This window comes from Drosophila innubila, chromosome X, assembly GCF_004354385.1.
Source record: "Drosophila innubila isolate TH190305 chromosome X, UK_Dinn_1.0, whole genome shotgun sequence".
Classification (NCBI taxonomy): Eukaryota; Metazoa; Arthropoda; class Insecta; order Diptera; family Drosophilidae; genus Drosophila; species Drosophila innubila.
In genome coordinates this window covers 1,159,996-1,186,189 of record NC_047626.1, presented here as the reverse complement: position 1 = coordinate 1,186,189, position 26,194 = coordinate 1,159,996, and the positions used below count along the sequence as shown (strand labels likewise).

Here is a 26,194-nt window from a genome sequence, read left to right as displayed (position 1 = left end):
GTGTCATCAGCGAAGCGAAACCAGAAAACAAATACGAATACGATGAAAAAAGGGAGGAAGAATAAGAAAATGCATATCCGGTTCAAATAGCCACAACCAGCAATCGAAATAAATAATTTCTTAGTTATTAAAATGAATTTCAACTCTATTTTTCAATAAAATTATGAAATAATAATTAAATTTTCAGTTTTATTAAAAAACCATAATTTAACTCCATTTCAAATTTAAAAATAAAAATCAATTACAAAAAATATTTTTTGGAATTTTATTAAAAAAAATTTAACATAATTTAAAAAATAAAAATGGAATAAAAAAATGTTTGAAACCAAGTGGTGTGCTAAAAACATTCACAATACCTTTCATATGTATATCAGATGTCCTTAAAGGACACATTATAAAGAACCATAAAAAATTATTAAAATTCAACTTATTTTTGACTTTTAGAATAAAAATGGAAAATCACAGTCATAATATAATTTTTAAATTTAAATTTAAATATTATACTTATTTTTTTTTGAATTACTCAAATTATTTTTCAAAATTTAAAATAATTATTCTGATAAAATAAAATAAATAATCTTTTCACTTCGCACTTTTCTAATACCCATTCTCATTTTCATTCCCTTGGATTTAATTTTATTCAATTTCGTAGCCAACTTATGATCTGAACAGCATACATAATAAACCACAATCAAATATACTCTGCAATAATGTTATTCCATATCTTTTGGGAATTGTTTTCCCTGATGATGCGTTGCAGTAATTTATGTGCGTTTAACTCAAAATAATGTGACCATGGAGGACATTATGTATGCACTGATATTTTAACATAAACTGAGCATGTGCTTAAATTTTGTTTGTGTGATAAACACAGACATATGTCAAACAAATTGTTGAGACTTTTGACAACATGTAAAATTTATTGCATTAAATATAATTATTTTTTAAATTTAAAAAGCTGCATGAATATAATTTTCAATGAATTACTTAACTATATTATGCATACATAAAATTAATGAATTTGTTAAGATTGAAAGTACATATTTGAATTTTTTTACAAATAAATTTTTAAGGGTTAAAGTATCTAGAGATTTGTAGAACACATTGTATTCGAGTAATTAGAAACCGTTTAGTTTTCAATTGTATGAATTTAATAATATTGCAAATTTTTATTTATTTTTTTGGAAATTGACAAGTTTTATTTATCCGAAAAATTAAAAATGAAGTGATAATATATTTTACTTATTTTGTTTTGGGACTTTTTATTAATATAATTTGAAATATGATCAATTCGAATAAAATCTTGTTTCTTTGATTGTCATATATAGAACCTAAAAGGTTTATTTTGATCCCAATGATTCAACATCTTCGATTTCTGGCTCTCGAAGCTGTTGGAAATACAATCTCTCGATGGTTTGCAGAGCATCCAGCCAACTCTTATCACAGCTAATATGCTCCTGGAAGATTCGGTTAAGTAAGCTGAAGCAACGAGTTGCCATTTCTCTTCTGATGTTCAATTTCCATGAACACCGACGATTATTCATCGGTGATTCATCAGTGAGTTGTGTTTTCAGATTTTTGCTCATCTGTTTTAAACTTGCCTCGAAATTTGAAACTGGTTTTTTGGCTCTCTGCCGTTGGAGAAACCGACGGAAAGATTGAGAACCCGTCGTCTGGGTTCTTCTGGCTAAGTTCGATTCCGACTTGCGCGATTTTATATTCAAGATCTTCATTGCCCACTGCAATTGTTGACACAGTTGCATTGAAAAGTTCGATGAGGACTTGCTTTCATTTATCAGCTGTTTGATGAGACTCTTAATCTTCTTTCGCAGAAGCAGCTCACACATATGTCGGCCCCGCAATCTGTACCGTTCAATACGCTTTTGGGTTTTTAAGAGTTCCTTCTGACTGAAATTCCTGTTGATCCCAGAGTAGGGTGGGTAATCTGTCTGCTGAGCAAGGCATTCAGTAGACTTCTCAGAGTTTATGTTGCGCTCAGGTTTTAGTGGCTGGCTTTCTTTCAAAGCGCATTTTGTAGCAAGATTCATGGAGCTTTTAGTAGAGTCGCTACTTTGGGTTTTTAAAGGTTCCTTTTGGCTGGAATTCCTTTTAAACCCGCGGTAGGGTGGGTAATCTGTCTGCTGAGCAAGGCATTCAGTAGAATTCTCGGCGTTTATGTTGCGCTCAGGTTTTAGTTGCTGGCTTTCTTTAAAAGCGCATTTTGTAGCTAGATTCTTGGAGCTTTTAGTTGGCTCAGATATCAATCGATCCAAAGATTTATCCTGTTGCTTTTTGCATTGTTCATAAGAGCATTTGCAAGCTAAAGTCTTAGAATTAATGGCTAACTTTGACTTGCTGCTTTGGTGATCTTCAAAAGCGCATTTCGAAGCTAGAGTCCTTGAGTTTTCTTCTGTAGATGTTTCCTGAAGTGCTGAAGGCTCTTTAAATGTCTTGGAGTTTATCTTGGCAATTGATAGCTGGTGCTTTTCCAAATACAGACGCACTTGCTTCAGAACGAATTTCTCTTCCTGTTCCTCCATAGGACTTTCATGTGTCTCCTGCTTTTGAAGAGTCGAAGATGTTTGTTTATTAATTAGTTCTCTAGAAGCTAGCGACTTGTTCGAAGTGGTATTACTTTTGGTAAGCTCAGACAATGGTTGGAATTGCGATTGCGATTGCGATTGCGATTTCGAATTCAAATTCAGTGTCTTCTCTGCTATCTTCGCTTGTGGTTTCTTCAACGGCATGCGAAGCTTTCGAGGACTGGAAATGACTTCTGAGCTGGACTTTTCTGTCAACTGCTGTTGACTATCGCTGCTCAAGTCGATTTGCTGTCCTGTTTCTGGTTCATCCTCCATAAAACGCACCCAGCGTTGACGCTTCGAGGCCACAGGAAGAACCTGGAAGTACTCATCGCTGGAATCGCATTTAGTTCTAGCTGCTTTCTCCATTTGACGATTAAAGAAGAGTTTGAATTGAAGTCGCAATTCGGTATCTGGAGATTTGTCAGAAGACGGGTCTTCTTTTTTAAGAGCGCTCTTTAACTGCAATTCGGGCTTTTTTTGAGAGTCCCAGGCATAGTTCATTAACTCGGGAACGGAACTTGGCACTGAACTCTCATTATTATCAGCATTATCATCTCCCGCCTTAAGGCGTGGCTCGTCAATTATTTGATTTTGATTTTCAGGGACTTTTAGCCACTCCAATACTTCACAGCGTGTTTCAATCTCTTTCTCCAGCTGCTTCTTCTCCTTGGCTATCTTTCTGATCATTTCCTCAGCGAGCTGCAATCGGGAACGTTGCTTATCAACATGAAGTTTGAAGCACAATTTGTTATCCTGATTAGTTTTCTGATCCGTCTTCAATTCTGCCCCAAACTCTCTCTCAAACTCGAGACCAATCTCTGTATCATAATCTGAGACTGTCACTCTGAAAGCCGGTTCACTTTTGGATTTGGGACACTCGATGAAAACGGTCTTTTGGCTCTTCTTCTGCTCCACTTTCATTTTGCTTTCTTTTCTTACTAAAATTGCATTTTCTATTTGACTTTCATTAGCTTTCTTCTTTGGGATTTCTCTCTTATCATTTTCTAATATTTTTGTTTTGGGACACTCGATAAAAACTGTTTTTTCACACTTCTTCCGCTCCACTTTCTTTTCGCTTTCTAAAATAGCATTCTCTATTTGATTTTCTTCATCGTTTTTCTCCCGTAATTCTTTCTTATAATTCTCTTCATTTTGCTCGATTTTTTTCAAATATGCTTCTTCTTTTTGTTTAATCTTCAATTGTTCCACAAATTGTTCCAGTAATTTCTTTTTCTTTCTCTGTCTTTCTCTTTCTCGTTCTCGTTCTCTTTCTTCAATTTTTCTTTTATCTGTTTCTTTCTTTTCGTTCTCGAATTTGTTTTTATTAGTTCCGTAGTTCATCATCAATTTTTCCAAATACTCTCTCTCAAACTTGAGATCGTTTTCTGTATCATAATCTGAGACTGTCACTCTGAAAGCGGGTTCACTTTTGGATTTGGGCAACTCGATGAAAACGGTGTTTTCACTTTTCTTTTGCTCCACTATCTTTTCCCTTTCTTTGCTCGCTAAAGTCCCATTTACTTTTTGAATTTCTTCATCGTTTTTCTCCTGTAATTCTTTCTTATAATTCTCTTCATTTCGCTCATTTTTTTTCATATATGCTTCTTTTTGTTTAGTTAATTTTTTTCTCTTTCGCTTTCTTTCTCTTTCTTGTTCTTGTTCTCGTTCTCTTTCTTCAACTGTTCGTTTTTCTGATTCTTTCTTTTCTTTGTCCCGTTTTTCTAAATTTTGTGCATGTCTGTTGTCGTTTTCTTCACTTTCTATCAATTCCAGCTGTTTATCTATTTCTCGCAGCTTTTCTTCTCTTTCTGGCTCCCTTTCTTCGTCTTCCAGTTGCATTCTTTCCATCATCTCAAGTTGTTTGTCTATTTTTCGAAGTCTAATTTTGTTTTGTTCGGCTCTTTCTTTATTTTCAAGTTGTTGATCATTCTTTTGGGATTCTCCTGTCACTTTTTTCAACATTTCACCTCTTGCTTCATTTCGAATTGTTCTGGCCTCACTTTTTGCTTGTTTTAATTGCGTTGCCAGTTGACGTTCCGCTTCATCGAGCTCTTTTATTTGCTGTCGCCTTAGTTCCAATTTTTTTCTGTACCTTTCCTGTTTCTCCTCTTTGGATTTCTCAATTAAGTCAGGATTTTCAGATGTATTTTTCTTCACTTTCTGCTCTTCCTGACAGGGAATTGTCTGCGTCTCGCTTGGCTCCTGTTTTTGTTCACAATCGTCTTTCTTCAGTTGATTCTTCTCCGTCTTCTCTTGCCTTTGTTGCTTCTCCTGCTCTGGGAGAATTCGCTGCTCGCACTTGCGGCTCTCTCGACGAATTCTCTCGTCTTCGCGTCGCTGATGAACCTTGGAGAGCAGTTCCCTGTGCGCCTTCTTCTTTTCAATTCGCTCTCTCTCCAGCTGCTGCTCTTGTAGAATTCTCTGCTCCGCTTCTCTCAACTTCTGTTGCTCTCTTTGTCGCTCGCGCTTCTCACGCTCCACCTTCTCCTGATCCTTTCTTCTCTCGATCTCACGCAATTTTCGCTCTCGCTCCTTCGAATCGCGCTCGGCTCGATCCGGGAAGACAACGGCAGTCGTAGACTGGCAAGCCTTTGGAAGAATCGCCTTTTTCTCTGGCAACAACTTATCGGATTCTTCTATATCCAGTTCACTTTCACGTTGCTTGTAGTTTTTCTTCATGTACAGCTGAAGAACCTCGGGACTTTTTCTTTTCTGAACCGGTTTCTTCTGCTTTGGACTTGAGTTTCGTGTGGATTTGGAACTGGAGAATTGGGGATCAACGGGTCGCCACCTGGCGAGCACATCACGCCAGGGTCTAAAGTCTTTGGGCCTTACTTTGCTCTCTTCCCGACCCTTCACATTCTCCAGACTAACACTCGAGGGTTCAGGCACCCGAAGCTCCAAAGGACTCTTCGCCTTAGCCCCCGTCTGCTCGGCTTCAGCCTCCTTTCGCTTTCTACGCTTCTCATAGTCCCGAAGAACAAAGCAGACATCCCGATTACAATTCTTTAAGTCTGTAAATGGATAGGACATGCCTCCATTCTTCACCTGACGAATCATCAGGGTTAAAAGACAGTTCCGAGCGTATTTCTCCTCCTTTGCGGTCCGCAGGAGAATTCCTATCCACTTGGGACACAAGAAGAGATCTCTGGATCGCTTGTGCGTCTTCACCAGCTCCTTTATCACATCCACTTGTGAAAGAAACTGCCGATCCAGCTGATCGTCCGACAGCTGACCTTTAACCCGATACTCGCGACTGCCCCGCGACGTCCTCACTCGCATCGTCTCTGGTGGCACAGTGGTATCAGTTATATAATTTTCGTTCATGATTCTACTTTGATTTTCTACAACTGAATCGAAAAAGCTCAACAGACTGAACTGACTTAAATCGATCCAGAGCACAGCTTACTTGTACAAATTTCGGCTTCACGACTATGAGTTATAAATCGAAGAGATATTTTGAAATTTGTATTTATTTTGATGCAAAATGAAAAAAGCGATGAGAGCAAGATAAAATTGACATTCCGCAAGGAAATCGGTTAAGATTTGATGAAGTTATGTAAAGGTGAAGTTTTTGAAAAATATTATATTTTCCATGTGTAAAGGGTAGAGTGTGGGGAAAATGGACAGTGACCGAAAGCATGGAAAAAAAATTTTTAATGATGGCAAAAAGTACGATAATTTCCAATTTGGATGCAGAATCAAATAAGAGATCAAAACAAAATACAATTTATATTCCGCAAGGTAATCTGTTAAGATAAGACAAAGTTATGACAGTTTACAGTCGATTTTTCGATGGAATTTTGTTTTTGTCACTAAAATGGCTAGTTTTAAGTTTGAAAATTTATATTTGAAATCTTAAATTAACTATAATTTTTAAACTAATTTTAGAGTTAAATTTTGAAACCTAAAAAATTATTTTGCCGACTGTTTTCTGTAGAGTTTTAATAAAAAAAGAAGAGTTATGTCTATAAATACATGAATGTTATTTTCAGAGTTGCACATTAGATTTCAGATTAATGGATGGCTGATTTGACAGGCCAGCAAATGTGCCACGCCCACTGACAGCTTGTGAATGTGGGCGTTGAATGAAAACGTGTTAAATACGCCCAAAAATCTAATTAATAAAGTGCTCAAAGTTTGAGGCGAATTGACGTTTCTCAAGTATTCGACAAGAGGCAGAAAAACGAGAGCCACGCCCACAATTTGCCTCGTCCATCATTGTTCATCACACACACACACACACACATGTCAATTATTATTATGAGTGTGTGTGAATGTGTGTGTGTTTTTGTAAGCGTTGTCAAAAGGGGGGCGTAGATGTGGGCGTGTCAAGCGCCTATAAACATTTTCATTATAATTACAATATTATTATCATTGGGAGCAGACACACACACGCACACACACACGCACACAGACACACAAATTTAGGGATATTTAAGGATAAAATAAATCCTTTAATAAAATCCCCATTTTCATTCCTAATTGAGTGTTGGCTATTTTGATAATAATTAATATTTAAATCCAGATTTAAAAGCCATTTTAGTGCGTAGGCTTTAAGCGTGGATTAAGTTGGAACTGGGCTTATTTGTTTGTAAACTTATGCAGAGTTGGCAACAACTTTTAGCCATAACTGTTGAGCTATTGAAATCTCAAAAGGCACTCGAAAGTTGCGCATCAACTGGCAATTCATTCATTTCAACCCGAAAGGACATTTCATTTGAATCACAAGTCAACTCAGTCAGCTGAGCCCAGTTAAGAATAAGGCGAGAACACACAGAGAGAAGAGGGAAGAAAGAGCAGAGAGAGAGGTAGAGAGGAGAGACGAGAACTTGTCCCAGTCAAATGGAGTGTGCCAAGTTCAAATCAGCGCTCTTTAAATGCCTGTAACAATAACAAAGTCAAAAAGTCCCTTTTTAGAATACCCTGTACTGCAGGAAGTGCACAAGGGTCTATCCAACTGACCAGTTAGCTACCTAACAATCTATCTTCCAGGGATATTACATAAATTAATAAATAAAATTATGCTTAACTATTTAAAATAAAAAGAAAAAATTATTTTTATATTTCAATTTGTATATAAATACAAATAAACATTTTTCTGTTATTTAATTTAAAAAATTTCATAATTAAATGATTGAAAAGATAAATAAAATAATAATTATATTTCAGTTTTTAAATAAAAATTAGACCAAAACTCTAACATTCAATTTTTATTTGAAAAATCAAAAATAAAAGCTGATTTTTTAAATACTATGGTTAACATATATAATAACATATGAAATTTATTGAGCCATACATTATGAATGGTTTCTTGATTTTGACAGTAAATCACTTGGCTTAAAAAAATTTGTATATTCAAGTTGTATTTTTTTTAGTTTTTCTGAATTTTTATTACAAAGATTGAAACTTATTTTTAATTATATTTTTAAAATTACAAATAATAATAATAATTAATAAAATTTGAATTATTTACAATATAAGCTATAAAAATGAAGCGGAATCAATTTTAATAATGATAAAATTTATTATATTCTCTGCCATACAATAATAAAATATAATTACAAAAGCCTAATAAAATTGCTAATGTTGTTGTATTATTTTCCAAAGTATTTTCAACACAAATTACAGGGTATTCATATACACAGCATCGTCAATTGTTGCTCTTGTATTACCCAGCTGATTTATTTGATTTAATAAGTCTTGACGCAAATGTTTTTCATTTTCCAACTCTCTCTCTCTCTCAATCTCTTAACTCAAGTCGATTGAACTCAACTGATTTTCCGACCCGAGTCTATCACATTCAAGTCCCGATAAATAGAGAAACAGTCCAAATTCAAGGCTGTCTGTCTGTTTGTCTGTCTGTCTTTGGCCTTTTCATTCACTTGTCGCATACAATTTGAATCTGACTGAAAGGGTCAAAAGCAGAACCAGAAAAATGGAAAAGGACAGGGGGAAAACATTTTGGGGTCATTCGAAATGCGTTCATCGAAATGTTTATCGCCTTAATACCCTACACTGATATGCATACACTTAAAAAAAAGTGTGCTCAAAATTAATAAATTCATTCTATTTTTAATACTCAATTTTTATTTGATTTATGTCATTTAATATTTAATATAAGTTATAAAATATTTAATAATGAAAAAATCAGCATATTCATTTCAAAATGCTAGAATTTAAATACACTTTATTCGTATATGATTTATAATTCAAGTGTACACAATTTAAATTGACTAAATAAAAAAAAATATGAATTTTGAACGCGTATTTTTCTCTGAGTGTATCGCCTAGGCGAAGTTTTCTTTGTGTGTTTTTCATTTGAATAACACAAGTCAAAGGTCATCGATGGGAAATAGCAACAAATTCGACATTCAAACGAATCGTCATTAATTATGCGTGAAAAATAAAAACAAAGAATATTGTCGACTGAGTTTTCCCTGCTCCTATTTCCTATTTCCTTTTCCTCTGCTCTTCCTTTCCCATTTGCCAATAATTCCCGAAACTAATTAGCGTAAATTGTATTAGATGAATTAAAGAAGGAGAGAGTAAGGATTGCCGTGTGTGTGAGAGAGAGAGAGAGAGAGAGAGAGAGAGAAGTGGGAAGAAGTGTACCAATTGATTGCAGCTTTAAAAGCAGCTGCCAGAGTTGCCAGACTTTGTCATTGTTCGGCCAAATCAATTGGCATTTCATTATCGGCGTGTTATCGATATGTATTTGGTTACACAAAAGGCGACATTGATTGATTGATTGACTGATTGATTGATTGATTGAAGCTAAGACGAATAAATGAGACGTTGGTATATCATACAACTTCCTTCCAGCTATCTCTACACTGGCAGAAAAATGCTTTGACATTTTGATATTAAATAAAATAGAATAAAATGAGACACTTGTAAATTGAGTAAAACTTCATTAAACTGACACTTTAATATTAATTTTGACATTTAAGCGTGTATAAAGTATAAAGTACATTTCTGACGGCATTTTAATTTTTCATGCCTTTTTTCTTTGAGTGTATTACTCTGGTCAGCATGCTCCAACCGTTAACTTTAACAACAAATTCACTGTTGCTGTTGCCGTATTCTTTTTTTAACTTGACATTTATCGCTTTATACGCATTTCCTTTGCCTGCCTGTCACTCAGTTTGTATCGCCGTCTTCCGTCTTCCTTCTTCCCTCTTTCACCACCCAAGCTCAAGTTTCCCCTCATTTCAATCGCATTCCATCCATTTTCTCTGTCTGTCTGTCTGTCTGTCTGTCTGTCTGTCTGTCTGTCTGCCTGTTAGTTTGACATGTTTGTTATGTTTATAGGACGATATATTTACCAACTTAATTGGTAGTTATAGACGTTCAAATAAAATTCTCAGGCTCAGCGTTAGAAAAATGAATGAGCCCCGAAAGCGGCTCGCACAGGAGCGGATCAGTATTCAGAAAGGGTCGAGCATACAACTGAGCTCACCGAATATTAGTTTATACCAAAAAAACCAAATTACTTAGATTAAATATATATATATTTATTCAACATTTCAGCACTGAAATTTTTTTCTTAAATATTATTGAGCTAAGCACGATTAAAGTTGTGTATGTATTTTGTATATGGATAGAGATAAAGAAGTGATGATCGCTCTATCTTTGAAAATAGTATAAAATTAATTTTTCTGAAACTCTGCTCAGTCAAACGAAAATTATTATCTGCAAAATAACAATTGTAGTTAATATGATTTGTTGTAGATACATTTTAATTAATATTCAGCCCTGTACCTAAAAGGGGTTTTTTATTATTTGTGTGTGGATAGCGACTTTATGTGCGATCCGGGCAACCTGAGTTCGAAACCAGAATTGTTGCGTCCCAATTTTTATTATTATAAATTAATTTTTTTAATTGTTTTTTATTTGGCTTATTTATTTTAATGTTTTATTTTTGTTAGAAAAACAATATACGATTACTTATACTGAAATATCACAGTGAATCACTGGGCCCAATTTTTTGATAAAGATTGATCCTTTTCATCGTTGAACCGCTCCTGTTTGTTCAGTGGCAGCTTCGTCTGTTGAGGGTCCAAAAAAGGGGGAGAGGTTTACTACAGGCATATGATTGTCAATGTTTCCCCTCTCTCTCCTCTCCCTCTCCCTCACTCTTTCTTTCCCTTTTTAGCTCAGTTTCTGTGCATTTCTCATTGTGTATTAGTTTGTAGTGTATTCATGTCATTTCTTTGCTGCGGCTGTTTAATTGATGGCAACCGTTGTTTAAATCATAAATCTCACTTGTTCTTATCTACAACAACAACAACAACAGCAACAACAACAACGACAGCTATAAAAATCCAATCAAATTTGATTAAAAATTAAATAAACTTGGGCTTTTCTCAGCTGTTGTGCCGTCATGTAAGTGTTTTTGTAGTTTTCCGATACCCTGTACTCTTGGAAGGGTATGATAATTCAGTAGAGGTGTTTGTTACAACAGTTAATTGAAGCTGCAGCTAAAAATTGCATCCCTCAATTGCTAGAAGTACTTTTTGTAGTTTGCTGAGAGGGTATTATGTACTTCCTTAATACCCTGCACTTTTAAAGCAGTATTATAGTTGAGTGGAAGACAATAAAATAAGAGTTTTAATTATTTATTAATTTATTCACAGTTGCTCTGTAATTTTTCTATACCCTGCAGTCTTAAGGGAGTATTATAGCTAAGTGACATTTTTGAGGCACTGCTTACAGGGTATCTCTGCGTCCATCAGATCATTGATATTGAAGTCCTTTGCTTTTTTTTTCGCATTTTCTTTTTCATTTATGTGGTGGTATGTGGAAAGTTGTAGCCGCAGATGGCACGAAAAATTCCAACTTTTGGCCAAGTCTATCCCTCAGCCCTTCCTATTCCCTCGTCCCCCTCACCCCCTCCCATTGAGTCCGTTTGCCCCCCTCGAACTCCGTCCCTGGTTGAATCTGTGCAGTGTCGTGTCAGTTTCTCTGTCTGTATCTTATTTAATTTGGCACACTGAGACGGAGACGAAGGAGAGAAGCGAAGGGAAGGGAAAGCAGATGGGGAGGGGGTTGAAGGGAAGAGGGGGAAGGGGAAATAAAGATGCCGCCGCATGTTCGTTGACTTTATTTGTTGTGTGTAATAAAATTAAAGCCCTTTAGCTATTGTACTTGCGACAAAAGGAAAAACCGAAAAAAAAAATATACTAGTTAAAACACTACAGTCAAGTTGCTCGACTATTAAATGCCCAGTAGGCTCAAGATAATAAAAGTATTTAGAATAATAAGTAATAGTAATATTTTAAAAAAATATTGTTAAGTTTTATATATAACAATATGTAATTTAACAACATTTATTTAAATAATTATAATAAATACTCTTATATTTTGTAATAAAAAGTAGCAACTCAACCTGGATTCAATGTCTAAAATACAGTTTTGAGCATAATATAATAAATTTGTTTACATACAATCATTTTCATTCGTCTGAGTAAGTCAGACTTTGGTGAAACATAAAACTAGAGAGCTATATTGTTATAAAATTGTAAATTTTGATCCAATATATATACCCCTCTATTAAAAAAAAACCATCATTTAAATTTTTACTTTTTCAGACAAGTATTTCCAATATTTGTAAGTTTAAATTTATAATAAAAATATTAAATAATATAAAAATATACCAGTATACATAATCAATAAACTATATTATTAAAATTACATGGTAATGTTGAAACATCAGAGGTGTTTCACAATTGTAAACCAAATTAAAACAAACCAAAAATTGATGAGTATTTTTGAGAAATTTTATATCGAGTGAAAAAATAAAAATTCTATTTCATCAACATTTATATATATATATTTTTTATATAAATCACATGTAATTTATTTACCGATACTGCTAAAATTAAAAAAAAAAAATAATACATTCATGAATTGTTCAATGTTATTCCAAATTTCAATTTAAATTTTTTTTTGAAATTTAAATTTACTTGCAGACTTAGCAAGTATTGTCAGCAAATTTGGTTGCTCTGATTCTTATAGATAAGATAGATTGATAGAAGATATAAGATAGATAGATAAAATACAAATGACAGATAAACATTGTCAGTAACTCATAAGCCATTAAGACCTTTGGTTACTGGGCTAAAAAGAACAAATTGTACACGAAGTGAGACGAAGATGACGAGAAAGACGACGAATAAGAAGAGGGAGAAGAAGCAACGAGCCATGAATGTTGCTCTTAGTTGTGGATGTGGCCATTAAGTTGGCCTTTTTATAGTCCTAGTTACATGGCTCTGAGCCGCAGTCAGAGGGAGATGGAAGAGAGAAGAAACAGACAGTTTTTAGATTGGTCTGAACTGAAACATATTGAAGATTTCAGATGCCGTCTTATTCTACAGCTACAACATGTTAATGCCAGGAATATTTTTAGTAATTTGATTATATTTTGTATTTGTACTGTTCCAAAAAACCTATTCTATCCTTTTCTTTGCTCTTCTCTTATATGTATTGCTAATACGTCAAAAAAAATATTTCTTTAAATCAGATTAAACATTCTATTATCTAGCTTTTATTATAACTGGGGGACCTTTCAATAGGATCAAAAACATGTGTTTATGGGAAGTATAATAGATGTTTTTGTTAGTCAAATAAAACATATCAGGAGCTTTCAATAGCAACATTAAAAACTCCCTTAGTCAGAAGAACTTTCGTTCATCATATATCGATTATAATTACAAGACCTGTCAATAGGATCAACAAATATGTGATCATAATAAATATATAACAGATAATTTCCTTTAGATCAGAGATCAGATTCAACACGTATGGACTCTTGTTTGGAATAAATATATTACATTATTTTTTTATTTATTTATTTATTTAAAGGATCTTTCAATAGGATCAACAAAGATATATTCGTAATATGTATAATTAAAGATATACTTTAGATCACATAAAACATTCTATCTATTAAATTGAAATGATCTATCGGTAGGATTATTAAATATGCAATTTTAACTTAAGATGACTGTAAAGATTGATTATTATTGGGGTTACTTAAATGAGTATTAAGTATAATAAATAAATGTGTATTTAAATAATGGGGCTCACTTACCACCGCAATGATCCTTGAAGTCGTCACAGCAATCGCCGAGCTTGAGGCAGGCGTGATCACAATAGCACGGCTTATCGCTCAGATCCTCGATGATGGCATTAATCGGAGCCTTTTGAACCACACAGGATGAGTCGCGGCCATTGCAGCAGAGCTGTGCCTCTCGGCATGAACCACCCGATGCCAGTGGTAACCACAATCCCAACCACAATCCCAGCCACATCATCATCATCATCATCATCTTCTTTAGAGCCATTACGAATTTCGGGTTGGAAATTGGACGCGTTTTCGATTCGATTATCGATATATATGTTCACTCTATGCATGTATAGATATATATATAGTAATAGTGTGAAGGCGTTTCTAGTTGTGACACACACACACACACACACACACACACTCTGAGTGTGTATGCAAATGCAATTTACGCCGAAAAACGGAAATTAAAACTAAAATTGAATTATGGCAATTGTGTGCTCGACTATCGACAGATGGAATGAGGAATTCAGGAGCATTAACGGGATACATATAGGTGCTATATTAGCAGCTGGAAACGAACAACGGGTCGAGGGGTTTACAGTGGCATAAAAACGACACGCAGGCTCAAAAAACTACACCTGAACAAATAAAATAGTGCAAACTAAAAACAACGAAATTGTAAAGTCGAGTTTGCTCAACTGGCAGATACCTAACATATTAAATTTTTTTTATTAAAAATACCTGCTTAAATAATATATATTTATTAATTTAACAGTCTAGTTTAAAAAAATTGATTTCCTTATTTATTTTTTTTTTTAATTTTAGACGATAACTATAAGTTTTAAGCCAAAAGTCTTTATTTTAAGCCATTGTACTTGGATTATCAGCATTAAGTTTTAGTATTTTGAAAATATGAATACTCTGACAAAATTTATTTAAAGAAAACAGTCAAAATAAAATTGTGTATATATTTATGAAAAAATTTTTTAATAAATGTGAGCCAAGAAAATAAAACATTATTGAATGGTATTTTAATTTTGATTACTTATAATTATTTTTGTTTAGTGGCCAAAACGTATTTATTGTGTTTTTATAAAATCGATTTTTCATTAATAATGCATTTTTAAAATTGTATATAAAATGCAATCAAAAAACAAAATAAATAAAATAAAAATAAATATTTATAGGTACTTCTTAACATAGTTACTATTTGTTTTTTGCAGTGTAACAGGTCAATAGGTTGAGTCAGTCGATACTCGTATTAGCCACATTAGAAGCAGGTGGAAAAGGCACAAATATGAACTGAAAACACGGCAAGCGGAATCGAAGTAGGACCAAACTGAACATGGAGAACGAGTCCAGATGCTAAATCAAGTGCTGGAGACAGGTGGAGAGGGGGGAGGAGAGGAGAGGAGAGAGGAGAGAGAAGAGAGAAGAGAGAAGATTGGGCATTGGGAGGAATTAACTGGTAAAAAGGGGAAGATGTTTTGCATAAAATATTGAGCAAGTGGCAACAATGGAAGGCCAAAAAATGGCGAAGGTGTAGTCAAAGCGGGCAGAAAGAGACACAAAATGATAGAGAGAGAGAGGGAGAGACAAAGAGAGAGAAAGGTTCGATGGCATTCAATGGCGTTTTCCGCTTTTCCCAGTGATAATAAAACAAAGACTTCAATTTTCATAAATCGTGGCGGAACGAATCGTAAGATATTCAGAATTTATATTAACAGCTTGTTGCAAAAACGAAGGAGAAGGAGAAGGAGAAGAAGAAGAGCAAGTGGAAGAAGAGCAGAAAGCAGAAGAAAAGGGCTGACTGAATCAATGAGCTGGAAGTGAATGCCACAATGAGTGGACTCATTCATTCAGTGTCGGCTCTTCAAAGTGTCAGTTGTGTCATTTCGAAATCGATGCCAATACATTTACACTGAGCGAAAAGCGTGACTATCTGCTTATTCAATTTATCAGCATTGCAAATAATAATTATTTGAATTTTTAAAATTAATTATTGCGTGCTTTTTTTAATAAACTATGAAATTATGAAAATCATGTTACAACTTTAATTTTCAATTTATAAAATAAATATCAAATATACAGAAATTTTTTTAATTTTGTTACAAAAATGATTACATATATATTTTAGTATTCCTCATATAGTAAAAAACAATACACTTAATTTGAATTGGAGTTGCAAATTTCAACTTAATATTTACGAGTATTGGAGCTTGCAATTCCTATTTGAAATATATATTTAGTGCATTTATTTAGTGGTTGGGATATTCCTGGTAAAATTTAAGAGTTTCGTTAACTTCCAAATAAATATTTATTCATCCTACAATTTACTATAAGTTTGATTATTTATCTACTTTCCACATATTATGTAAAAAAAACAATAAATTTTAATTGATTTCTAAAGTAGTGGAGTTAAAATTAAAACTATGTAATTAAATAGGAATTACTCATAGTCTAAAAAGTCAATGAAACATGTATACATTGCAGTGTTGAAATTATTATTTATTTAATACAAAATCTAACATATATTAAAAATTAAAAACATTGTAAAATTTATTATTAAAAGTATTCAAATTAAAATATAATAAACAGTTTAAGTAACAAATAATACGAGTATGTAAGAGTATTAATTAATATGCGATTACATCAATTATCTCTCATTTGATTTAATGCACTCACTTGTATTCGAATTCGAATTTAACGGCATTCACTCGAAGCACTCATAAACACTCGAATTGAGTAGAATGAAATCGAATCACGTGGCAAATGGAAAATGGAGAATGGAGAGTGGAAAACGGAGATGGAAAACTCGCAACCTTTGACAGATGTCGCCATCAACAAATGCAAATGCAAATGCAAAATTCAAATTTCAAAATATATTTGACACATGAAATATTTGAGGCGATAAGAGCATAAAGAATAAACGTGGACATAAAAGAACACGTAAACGTCGACGTCGACGTCGACGTCAGCGTGAACGTAAAAAAACAGGACACAAGTTGAAAGAAGGCCTTCAAAAAAAATGTAATAGTGTAGTCGAGTGTGTAAAGTTGCTAGTCCGTAGTCTGACCAACTTCAAACTTGCATAACTTTGTCAAAATTGAACCGATTTTCAATCGGAAAGTCATTTTGAAAATGATTTGGCCCCTTGATTTATTCTGCATTTAAATATAATTAGTTTTGAAAAAAAATTATTTTCCTCCAGATCTTGGGCTCGATGCTAAGGGTCCCCCCTTTGATATTTTGAAAATTTTAAATTTTAAATCTCAAGTTTTCACATTAAATCAACTCCTTTTATCGTAATTAGTATAAAACAAGACTTTAAAACTGTTTCTGAGACATTTCATTATCTTGTAAAAAATCATGTGAAATTGAACAAAAATTTTGACTTGCAAAGTTGCCAAGTCCACAGTCTGACCAACTTCAAATTGACATAACTTTGTCAAAACTGAACCGATTTTCAATCGGAAAGTCATTTTGAAAATGACTTGGCCCCTTAATTCATTCTGCATTCAAATTTAATTAATTTTGTAAAAAAAATTATTTGCCTCTAAATCTTGGGTTCGATGCTAATGGTCCCCCCTTTGATATTTTGAAAATTGAAAATTTTAAATCTCAAGTTTTCACATTTAATCAACTCCTTATATCGTAATTAGTATAAAACAACACTTTAAAACTGTTTCTGAGACATTTCATTTTCTTGTAAAAAATCATGTGAAATTGAACAAAAATTTTGACTTGCAAAGTTGCCAAGTCCAAGACCCAAGAACATTTTATATTTATTTTAGATTTGTTATCATATGTTTAAAAAGAGTTTATATAATATTAAAAATATGATTTGTGAATTTTTTATTTGACATAACAATTAATAGATTTACTGTAGGTGAATTTTATAATTTGTCAATATGGATAAATTTAATTGGGTCTGTTGCAAACACTTTCACAAACCTTATGTACCCTCAATACAGGGCACAAAAAGCAGGACACAAGCTTAAAGAAGGCCATCAACAAATAAATAAAGAAAGACAAAAGGAAGAAGAAAGGAAGATGACACAAAATAAACAAAGCAAACTAAATTTCCGCTTTAGGCGCATTACATTCTCTCTATCTTTCCCTCTTTCTCTTTGTCTCTCTCTCTCTCACTCTGTGTGTGTGTGTGTGTGTGTGTGTGTGTGACAGCACGCGACATAAATGTTCTTTAATGATTAATAACTTTTTTCACTCCTTTCTGCGCACACACGCGAATGGCATCAACGTTGTTGTTTTATTTTTCTCTTTTTCTTTGCCGCCAAAGCGAAAACGCGATTTTCAGTTTTCACTTATCAACAGAAACAACAACAACAACAACAACAGCAACAACAACAAAAACAACAAAAATAACGGCAAACTCAGCAGCTGGAAATTAAAATCCAATAACCGCGAAACAACAACAACATCAAAACACTTTTAGTACATTTGTGCCTTAAAAATGGTACTTTTATTTTTGTTGTAGGCTTCAATATTATTTATAAAATAGTTTTTTGTAATTATAATTATAGTTTTTATTTACACACGCACTATATATTTGATCGAAACACAAAAATTTACTTAATTTAAGTTAATTTCATTCTTTATTCAGCTAAAAATCAAAGAACAAATTTCACAGCTTTTTTTCGCTTTTGTTTTATTTGTTTGTTTTCTGAGTTTCAAAAATTAAAAAAATAATTGAAAATTGTTACCAAATAAAAGAGAATTCAAAGCAACACTTTAAAAACAATTGTTAGACAATATTTATAGCTAAAACGCGAAGAAAGCATATGACATTTTTATTTATTTACTCTGTAAACTGCTTCTAAATAAAAAATATTTATTTTGAGTAAACTTGTAGATTTATTTACTTTATATTATATATATAAGTTTTTTTTAATTAATTATATATTTTCAAAAACTGAGTTTTAAAAACAAGAACAACATTTTAAAGTGATTCGTAAATAATTAAAATTTAAATTGAGATAATTTGTTGTTTAATTTGCTTAAGCCGGAATTCAAAAATAAAAAAAGCTGTATTTAAAAAGAAATTTAAAATCTTAACTGTTTTCTTAATAAATATAAGAAAAAAAAAGCTTTATTAAAAATGGTTTTCAGATATTAGCATTTTATGAATTTCACTTAAAAAAAAAAATTATTTTGAGCTAATTTGTTGTTTATTTTTAAGTTAAAACGCGTATACAAAATTTGACAGTTTTCTTCTTTTTCTGAATTAAATTTGAAGTTTCATAAGCAATTTTTTTTAAATGGATCCTATATAAATAATGTTATATTTATTTTGAGATAATTTGACATTTTATTTATGTAGTTTAAGCGCGAAGAACAGGAATTTTTGCATAATTGAAATATTGGTTTTTATAAATTGAACTGTATTTAAATTTTTGTTTTTTAATTAAACACGCTTTTCAATAAAATTTGATACAAATCAAAGTTCGAGTCTCGAACAACAACAACAGCGCGAAGAATAACAGTAATTTTTGCCTTTGACTCCACACGTGTGTGTTGACAAAATTCTTGCTTACGCTTCTTACGCTCTTTTATCGTTTCGTTTCGTCTCGTTTCACGTTCCACGTTCCACGTTCCGAGTTTCCGGTTTGGAATGCGCGACAAGTGCGAACACTTCGAACGCCGGTCGACGACTGTGAACGGAAGGTGTTCGTGTGGTGAATTATATACGCAACACTTCGTGCAGCCCTCGTCTCTCGTGTCAGCGTTCGTTTGCTCCTTCGTTCCTTCGTTCGTTCGTCGCTCAGTCGACGTCGCCGTCGCAGTCGCCGTCGCAGTCGCTGCGTCTGAGTCACAGTCTGAATTGGAGTCTCAGTCTCCCAACTCAGTGTGACACGTGCATTTCGCATTGATTTGTTTGTTTTGAGTGGATCTAACACCCCTCTCTCAACCCCTCAACCCCCTACCCCTTACCACTCCTCTTCCTAAACCCCTTACCCATCACTCCTTGACGCACTCGTACAAAAGCCGGCTATATGGAATGACACTTGCATTCTCAGGCCACACAAAAAACATGTCGAAACGCTTCATAGTCGAGTTACCGACTATCAAATACCCGCTATGCATTTTAAATCTATTTATGAATCATTCTCCTGAATTGTCAAACTCATCATTGTGCAGCCCGAAACGGTAGGAGCTAGGAGGCTGATATTTGTGCACAACATAGCTGAGACAAATGAAGGACGGAATAATTTAGGGCCTTTTTTTATGTTACATAGTAAATTAAATTATGTCAAATACAATTTTAAATTAGTTACACAAGCAAATAAGTGCCAGGTCCTTATCAGGGGTGCCACAGAAACAGAGACCAACCAAAAACCTTCCAAAAATGTATGGAGAATTGGGAGATTTTCGGTGGGTTTCGTTATCTCTAGAAGAAAGCGCCTATTCAAATTCCAAATGATTATCATTTCCTATGCCTTATTCCGCAACAAGTGCAATATACCCTAGCACTAATTGGGCGACGGGTATGAACACACTGTGGTGAGTTTTAATGCCCTGCAGCCGACTGACAATGGCAACATTAAGTTTAAAAGGCATCTACATAGAGTTGTTAATACAATGTTATCACCATCTGACAGCAACCGAAGCCCGTCGGGCCTAGTTTGCAGAGCTTTGTGCAGCCATATACCCTGTACATGTCACTAACGGGTATATACACTTATGTCCTATTCACAATTAGCTAACAACTCAATCATGTGTCACTCGACGAATATCGACAAATAATATCCAAATATTTGAAATTTGCAATCAAAACTTAAGCGAACAAAACTAGAAAATATGTTATTGGGAAAGTGAATAAATTGGAATATTTTTTTAATAATCAAAAATACTCTAAGAAAGGTACCAGCAAAAAAACCAATATATTATTATTTTTTTTTTTGTAAGGAGCTATTTGGGATTCAATAAGTATTATTAAATATTATTGCTTTATTTTGTTGAATCGTTTAATAATTTGGAAAATTAAACTAAGGTCTCTTTCTCTTTAAGATCTGTAATGTTTTCTGACGTCTTACAGGGTATCTTTCAGTCGCAGACTTTCTAGTTTCTATACTTGAGATAAAACCGTTGCTATACAAATAACATGACAAGAGGTCGAAATTGCTGTATTTGCGATAATTGCTTGCAATATCCCTAGGCTTAAGCAATAAACAATTATGTACATTCGAACACAAACATATTTATATAAGTATATATGGAAAGTCTTCAGACACCTCACTCTTCTGTTCTATATTCCACTCAGGATCATTTATAATCTTTTTAATGAGCTTTTAACTGAATTCTGTTGAGCTTTACTCTCTTTTCTCAATCTCTCTCAGAAATTGAGCTTTTAAGAATGCTCAAATTGAGCTTTTCTCTTGTTATTCCCCGTTAGGAATTCAGTGCTTTCAACGGAACTCTGAGAGTTACCCAATCTCTCTCAAGATTAAAGCTTTCAAGTGACTTTAGGTGGATCAATTTTGCATATATTTTTAGAGGTTTCTTTGAGGTAAGCTTCACTCTCTTCTTCTATGCAACTTCACATGTCTTTTTTTTGTCCTTATCTCTTCGATTTCTAATTTACATTCTAAGTAGGTTTTTAAAACTTACAGAAAATATTTTTGATTTAGTTAGCCTTGAAATCCGAACTCCCAATGGCAGAAGCTCTCAGAGTTCAGTCTGAATATTCGTCTCAAACAAGCAACAGCTTCCAAAATTTCCAGTATAGTAAAAATAGGAAAAAAAATTTGAATACGCGAAATAAATAGAAAACGAATTTCGGAATTGGAGAGAAACGTAAAACAATTGAAATTTAAAATACTTTGGTGAGTAGCAATGTTATAAATAGCTTTTTAATAAAATAAACTAATATTACATTAAAAAAAAAAAATAATTATAATAATAATGGACATAACTTTTATTCCTTTAGGACCGCCAAAAACGAATCAACTAAAAGACACAAAACGAAGCGGAAACTCTTAATACACTTTTTGGATATATGCCGATTCCAGGAATTTTAGAAGAATCGAGTATAAAAAACACGAAACAGTTGCGCAGCTACAGTCTGAATCTCAAATACACACCCTATATAAACCTTAAACTATAAGCAAGAAACTATATACTTTAATGTATAAAGCCTGAAGCAAAGGAATCATCCACACATCACACTGCTTACAGACGCCTATCGAGGTAAAAATGAACTTAATATTCATCATTTATATTCATCATTTATAACTTACTAATAATCATTCTACAGTTGGTTAATCACAACGATTTCAAGCCTACGGTACCGAGCCGCCCCCCTTTCCGAGTCCCCCCCCTCCCCCCTCATGGTTACTTGTTCCACGTTCGCCAATTCCCAATTCCCAATTCCCGACTCGGACGGCCCGAGGGATTCGCGTTCTTGAAATCGTTAATTGAGTTCTACACTTGTCAATTGCTACACTTGTCAATCGTTTGAAATATATGCTTAACATCAGATACATATATAATAAAGTGACAGCATTCAAATCGCATTTTTCTATTCCTCTTAACGGTGGAATTTCGTATAGGTGCAGTTCCCAGTGGAGTCATTCTTCAAGCGAATCATCCGGCTAGTTCCAAGAGAGTTTGCGAATAAAAGGAAGAAATCATTAGTTACAAGGAAAAAACAATTTAAATTGAACAAATAAAACAATACATTTACGAAAACATTCAAATTAAATTAAATAAAACACGATAACAGTTTCATCTTAACTAGTTTTTGGATTGCAATCTAAAAATTTTGCATAATTTTTCTAAATAACTAAAAGCATCGATTTGTATGAGTCCAAAAAGATTAAAAAAATGTTTTCACCCGAAATAACTTTGCTCTAAAATCAATTCCTAGTCCCCGCTTTAAGAATTGAAAAATGTATTTTTTTTTTTGATATTTTTTTTTGATTATTTTTTGTTCTAAGTGACTTTAGTCTGATCCTGACATCTTTTGTTAAGACTTGGACTGTCAAAATCAAAGGAAAAATTGTTCTTAAAACAAAATTTTCTTTCATAAAGGGACTAAAAACAAAAAATTTTTCAATTTGCAGCAGTGACTTGGAATTGATTTTAAAACTATGGTTTCTTGGTAAAAACATCTCAGAATTGACCGTAGAATACGAATTTGGGTTAACAATTTATTTTTTTTTTTTTTTTTATCGATTCACCCTAATAATTAATCAATAGTTTTTATGTTTACTTTCTTAGGATGATTTTATGGAGTGTAACGAGATAAATTACGATTCAATTGTGTTCAGCGTCTCGACTCGAAGCAGCGCATTTGCTGTGTTCGTTTTTTTTTTTTTTTGCAAAGATCAATCACTTTTGAAAATAATCAATTCATAATTAAAAGTCATTTAATGTTCTTGATTTCTTGTCACACAAGATTGAAGATGGCAACATTGTGATGACAATTTGAAAAACATAATTTTTAGAGTAGTTTGAAGAAAATGCTATAAAATTTATTTGTTTGAATTGGTAGCAAACAAAAAATGGTGTTAATTATTCGGCAAGCTATTGAACTACCCTCGTGAGAGGGGGAAGGAGAGAAGGCGCTGTCCACTTGGACTTGGCATAGTCTCTGAATGAGGCAGACACTGAGAATGTTGCAGGTTGCAAGTTGCAACCTGGTGCATGCAACGCTTTCCTGCCCCTATGGCCAGACAATGAGTTAAGTTGACACACTTCCATAGATTTTGCATCGAAAACGTGCAAGAGGAAGAAGAAAAGGACGGGAAAGCGACGAGAAGAGAAAAAGAAGAGGAAAGGGAAAGGGAAGAGGAGGAAACTGAGAAGAGAGAGTTGAGAGAAAAGAGAGAAAAGAGAAGGAAGCAAGTGACATTTATGCTGACACCAAAAATCATCATCAACAACAATAGAATCAGGCGACACGGTCACCGCCCACTGTGCACAGTGGTTCCATCTAGGTGTGTATATGTTATAGCTTGCAAAGTGATTGAAGTAATTTATTGTTTACATTTTTTCTAGAAGTAGTACTTGATCAATTTAATTTATTATTATTTTCAAAAGCCTAAAAGCCATCTTCGATCTTATGAAGAATATATTATATATATTCTTGATCGCCCCTTTTCACACCCGCAAATCGCGAAAAACCAACACACCCACAGTTGTTAAGATATTACTTTTCTTAAGGTTAATAACGTTATCTGTTTTCTCACATAATCGCAACTAGATCGGACAAGTAGAACGACAGTAATAGCTAACTAAAGTTATTAAAACTTAAGGCAATTATTTTCTAAAAGTTATTTTAAAACACAGTCGTCAGAAACATCGGCTGGGAGTATTTAATGAAATATTTATAGCTTTTATTTATTTGTTATTATTTTAATCTTGTGCATTTTTTTTGTTTTTTTCTAAAAAATTTCATTATAATTCTTTTATAAGCCTAGAAGATTTTAAAGAAAATTCCAAAAATCTAAAAAATAAATTGATGGCATGTATAATTAAAAATTTATTTGAATTGTATATTTATAAAGAAATTAATTTTAATTTTATATATATAAATAAAATTATATATAAATAAATTTTAATTTTTTATTTATATATTTAACAAAATTTTCACTTAAAATTTTGCATTCAATCAGTCTGCTAGATGGAGAGAGAGTCCTTTCACCTTCTCTCTCTCTTTATCTCTTTCTTTCTCTCTCTCTCTCTCTCTCTCTCTCTCGCATACCTCTTCCATGGCCTGCGGGCAACTTTACTCGCAAATATTTGCCGGCTATGCAAACTTGTTTTATTGCCCCCGGCCAGATTGGCAGCTTGTTGGCACTACAGGGGGCTGCTAGGGAGAGGGGGGAGGGTGGCACTGCAACTGATGGAGGAGGGAGGGGGATTACAGAGTGTTTTGGATGTCGTTACAGGTTTTGTGTGTGCGTCGAATTTTCCGCTCCAAATCATCAACAAGAGGGAACCAAGTTATGCATGTGCTCCACACACGTTCCACACATGTTCCACACATGTTCCACACACGTTCCACACATGTTCCACACATGTTCCACACATGTTCCACACACGTTCCACACATGTTCCACACATGTTCCACACATGTTCCACACACGTTCCACACATGTTCCACACACGTTCCACACATGTTCTACACATGTTTCAACATGTTCCACACATGTTCCACACATGTTTCACACATGTTCCACACATGCTCCACACATGTTCCACACATGCTCCACACATATTCCACATTTATATATTCTATCATAATAGAACTTTTATTTTACAATTTTTTTAAATCAAATTATTTTCATTAGATCGTGTTGTGCCTTTCTGAAAACTTGAGAATATTTTCAACTACTCATATTTAAAATTTATATTTTCATCAACATAGACTTCATTATTATTTTTAATTATTATTTACTATGTTTTAATGTCTCTTAAATGTGATTTTAATGTTATATTTTTTTAAAATGCTATTAAGAGTGCATTCTGCAAGTTCCTATTCACGTTTCACATACAATCCACATGTGTCAATTGCCACGTTTTGCATACTTTTAGGCGACATTTGTTATTTATGTTCATTCTAAATTTTCTTCTTCTCCCAGTTGTTGTTGTTGTTGTTGTCGCTGCCAGCGGCAAATTGAGCAAAAGCAACAATTAAAAGCAACTCTGCAACTGCAACAACATTTGCCCAGCGGCTGCCATTTGGCAAACTAATTGAAATGCCCTCGTTTTGTCCACACTTATGAGCGAAAGACACAGAGCGCGTGGGTGTGAGAAAGGGAAAGAGCACGCTTTGTTTAACAGGCTACAAAAAGGAATCACATCAAATAATTTTACTACATTTTTTGAGACCCCGTATTTAAAAAAAAGAACAGGGGTCTATTCTGTCTGTTTTAATTAATACGTGCGTAACAGGCAGAAAGGCCTCCTTAAGTGATTGCCGATTCGATTGAGCCATGTCCGTCTGGCTGTGTGTCCGTCTGTCTGTCCGTCTGTCTGTGTGTCCGTCTGTTAGAACGCTTCGATCTCAGAAACCATAAGAGCTAGAGACTTCAAACTTGGTATGTAGGTTCCTGGATACCGTACGCAGATCAAGTTTGCTCTTATTTTTGGATCGGAACACTGTATGATATAGCTGTCATAGAAACGATAGATCGCAAATGCAGTTGTAGTATGAAAAACTTCTTGGCTTTTGAAGTATCTCAACCTATCTCACAATATACAATGCCATAGAGATGCTCAGTAGAAAATCAACTTTTAATACAGTATTCCTGGGCACAGGGTATCATTCTGTCTGTTGCTTGTTTTATAATGTTATCTGTTTGCAAAAGTGTTTCATAAGCAATTTCATTTTTTTATTGTCTTATAAGCTTATACGTCATATTGAATTGTTTACTGTTAAAAAGCAGTTCATTTTTGGCGAGAGGTGGCAACATCAATGTCAACTGCTTTCTCAACTGCTTTATTTATAAGTAACCTTTAACTCGTGTGAACTAAATAAATGCCATTGATCTATTGAGACTCTCTATGACAG

At 33.6% G+C, this 26,194-nt stretch overlaps 2 protein-coding genes and 1 long non-coding RNA gene across 4 annotated transcripts in view; 2 read left to right on the top strand and 1 right to left on the bottom strand.

The window, feature by feature from the left end:
* Positions 1-13,972, bottom strand: part of LOC117786886 — a 133,186-nt gene extending 119,214 nt beyond the window's left edge. The window contains exon 1 of the mRNA XM_034625308.1: positions 13,681-13,972. Coding sequence (XP_034481199.1) covers positions 13,681-13,933 — 253 coding nt within the window. The 5' untranslated portion in view covers positions 13,934-13,972. The remainder of the gene's footprint in view (positions 1-13,680) is intronic.
* LOC117786953 (microfibril-associated glycoprotein 4-like) overlaps positions 1-26,194 on the top strand; it is a 70,208-nt gene that overhangs the window by 41,506 nt on the left and 2,508 nt on the right. The window lies entirely within an intron of this gene.
* Positions 21,332-22,157, top strand: LOC117787066. Its single transcript, XR_004617659.1, has 3 exons — positions 21,332-21,500; positions 21,605-21,864; positions 21,932-22,157. It is a non-coding gene; the product is annotated as an uncharacterized LOC117787066 (long non-coding RNA).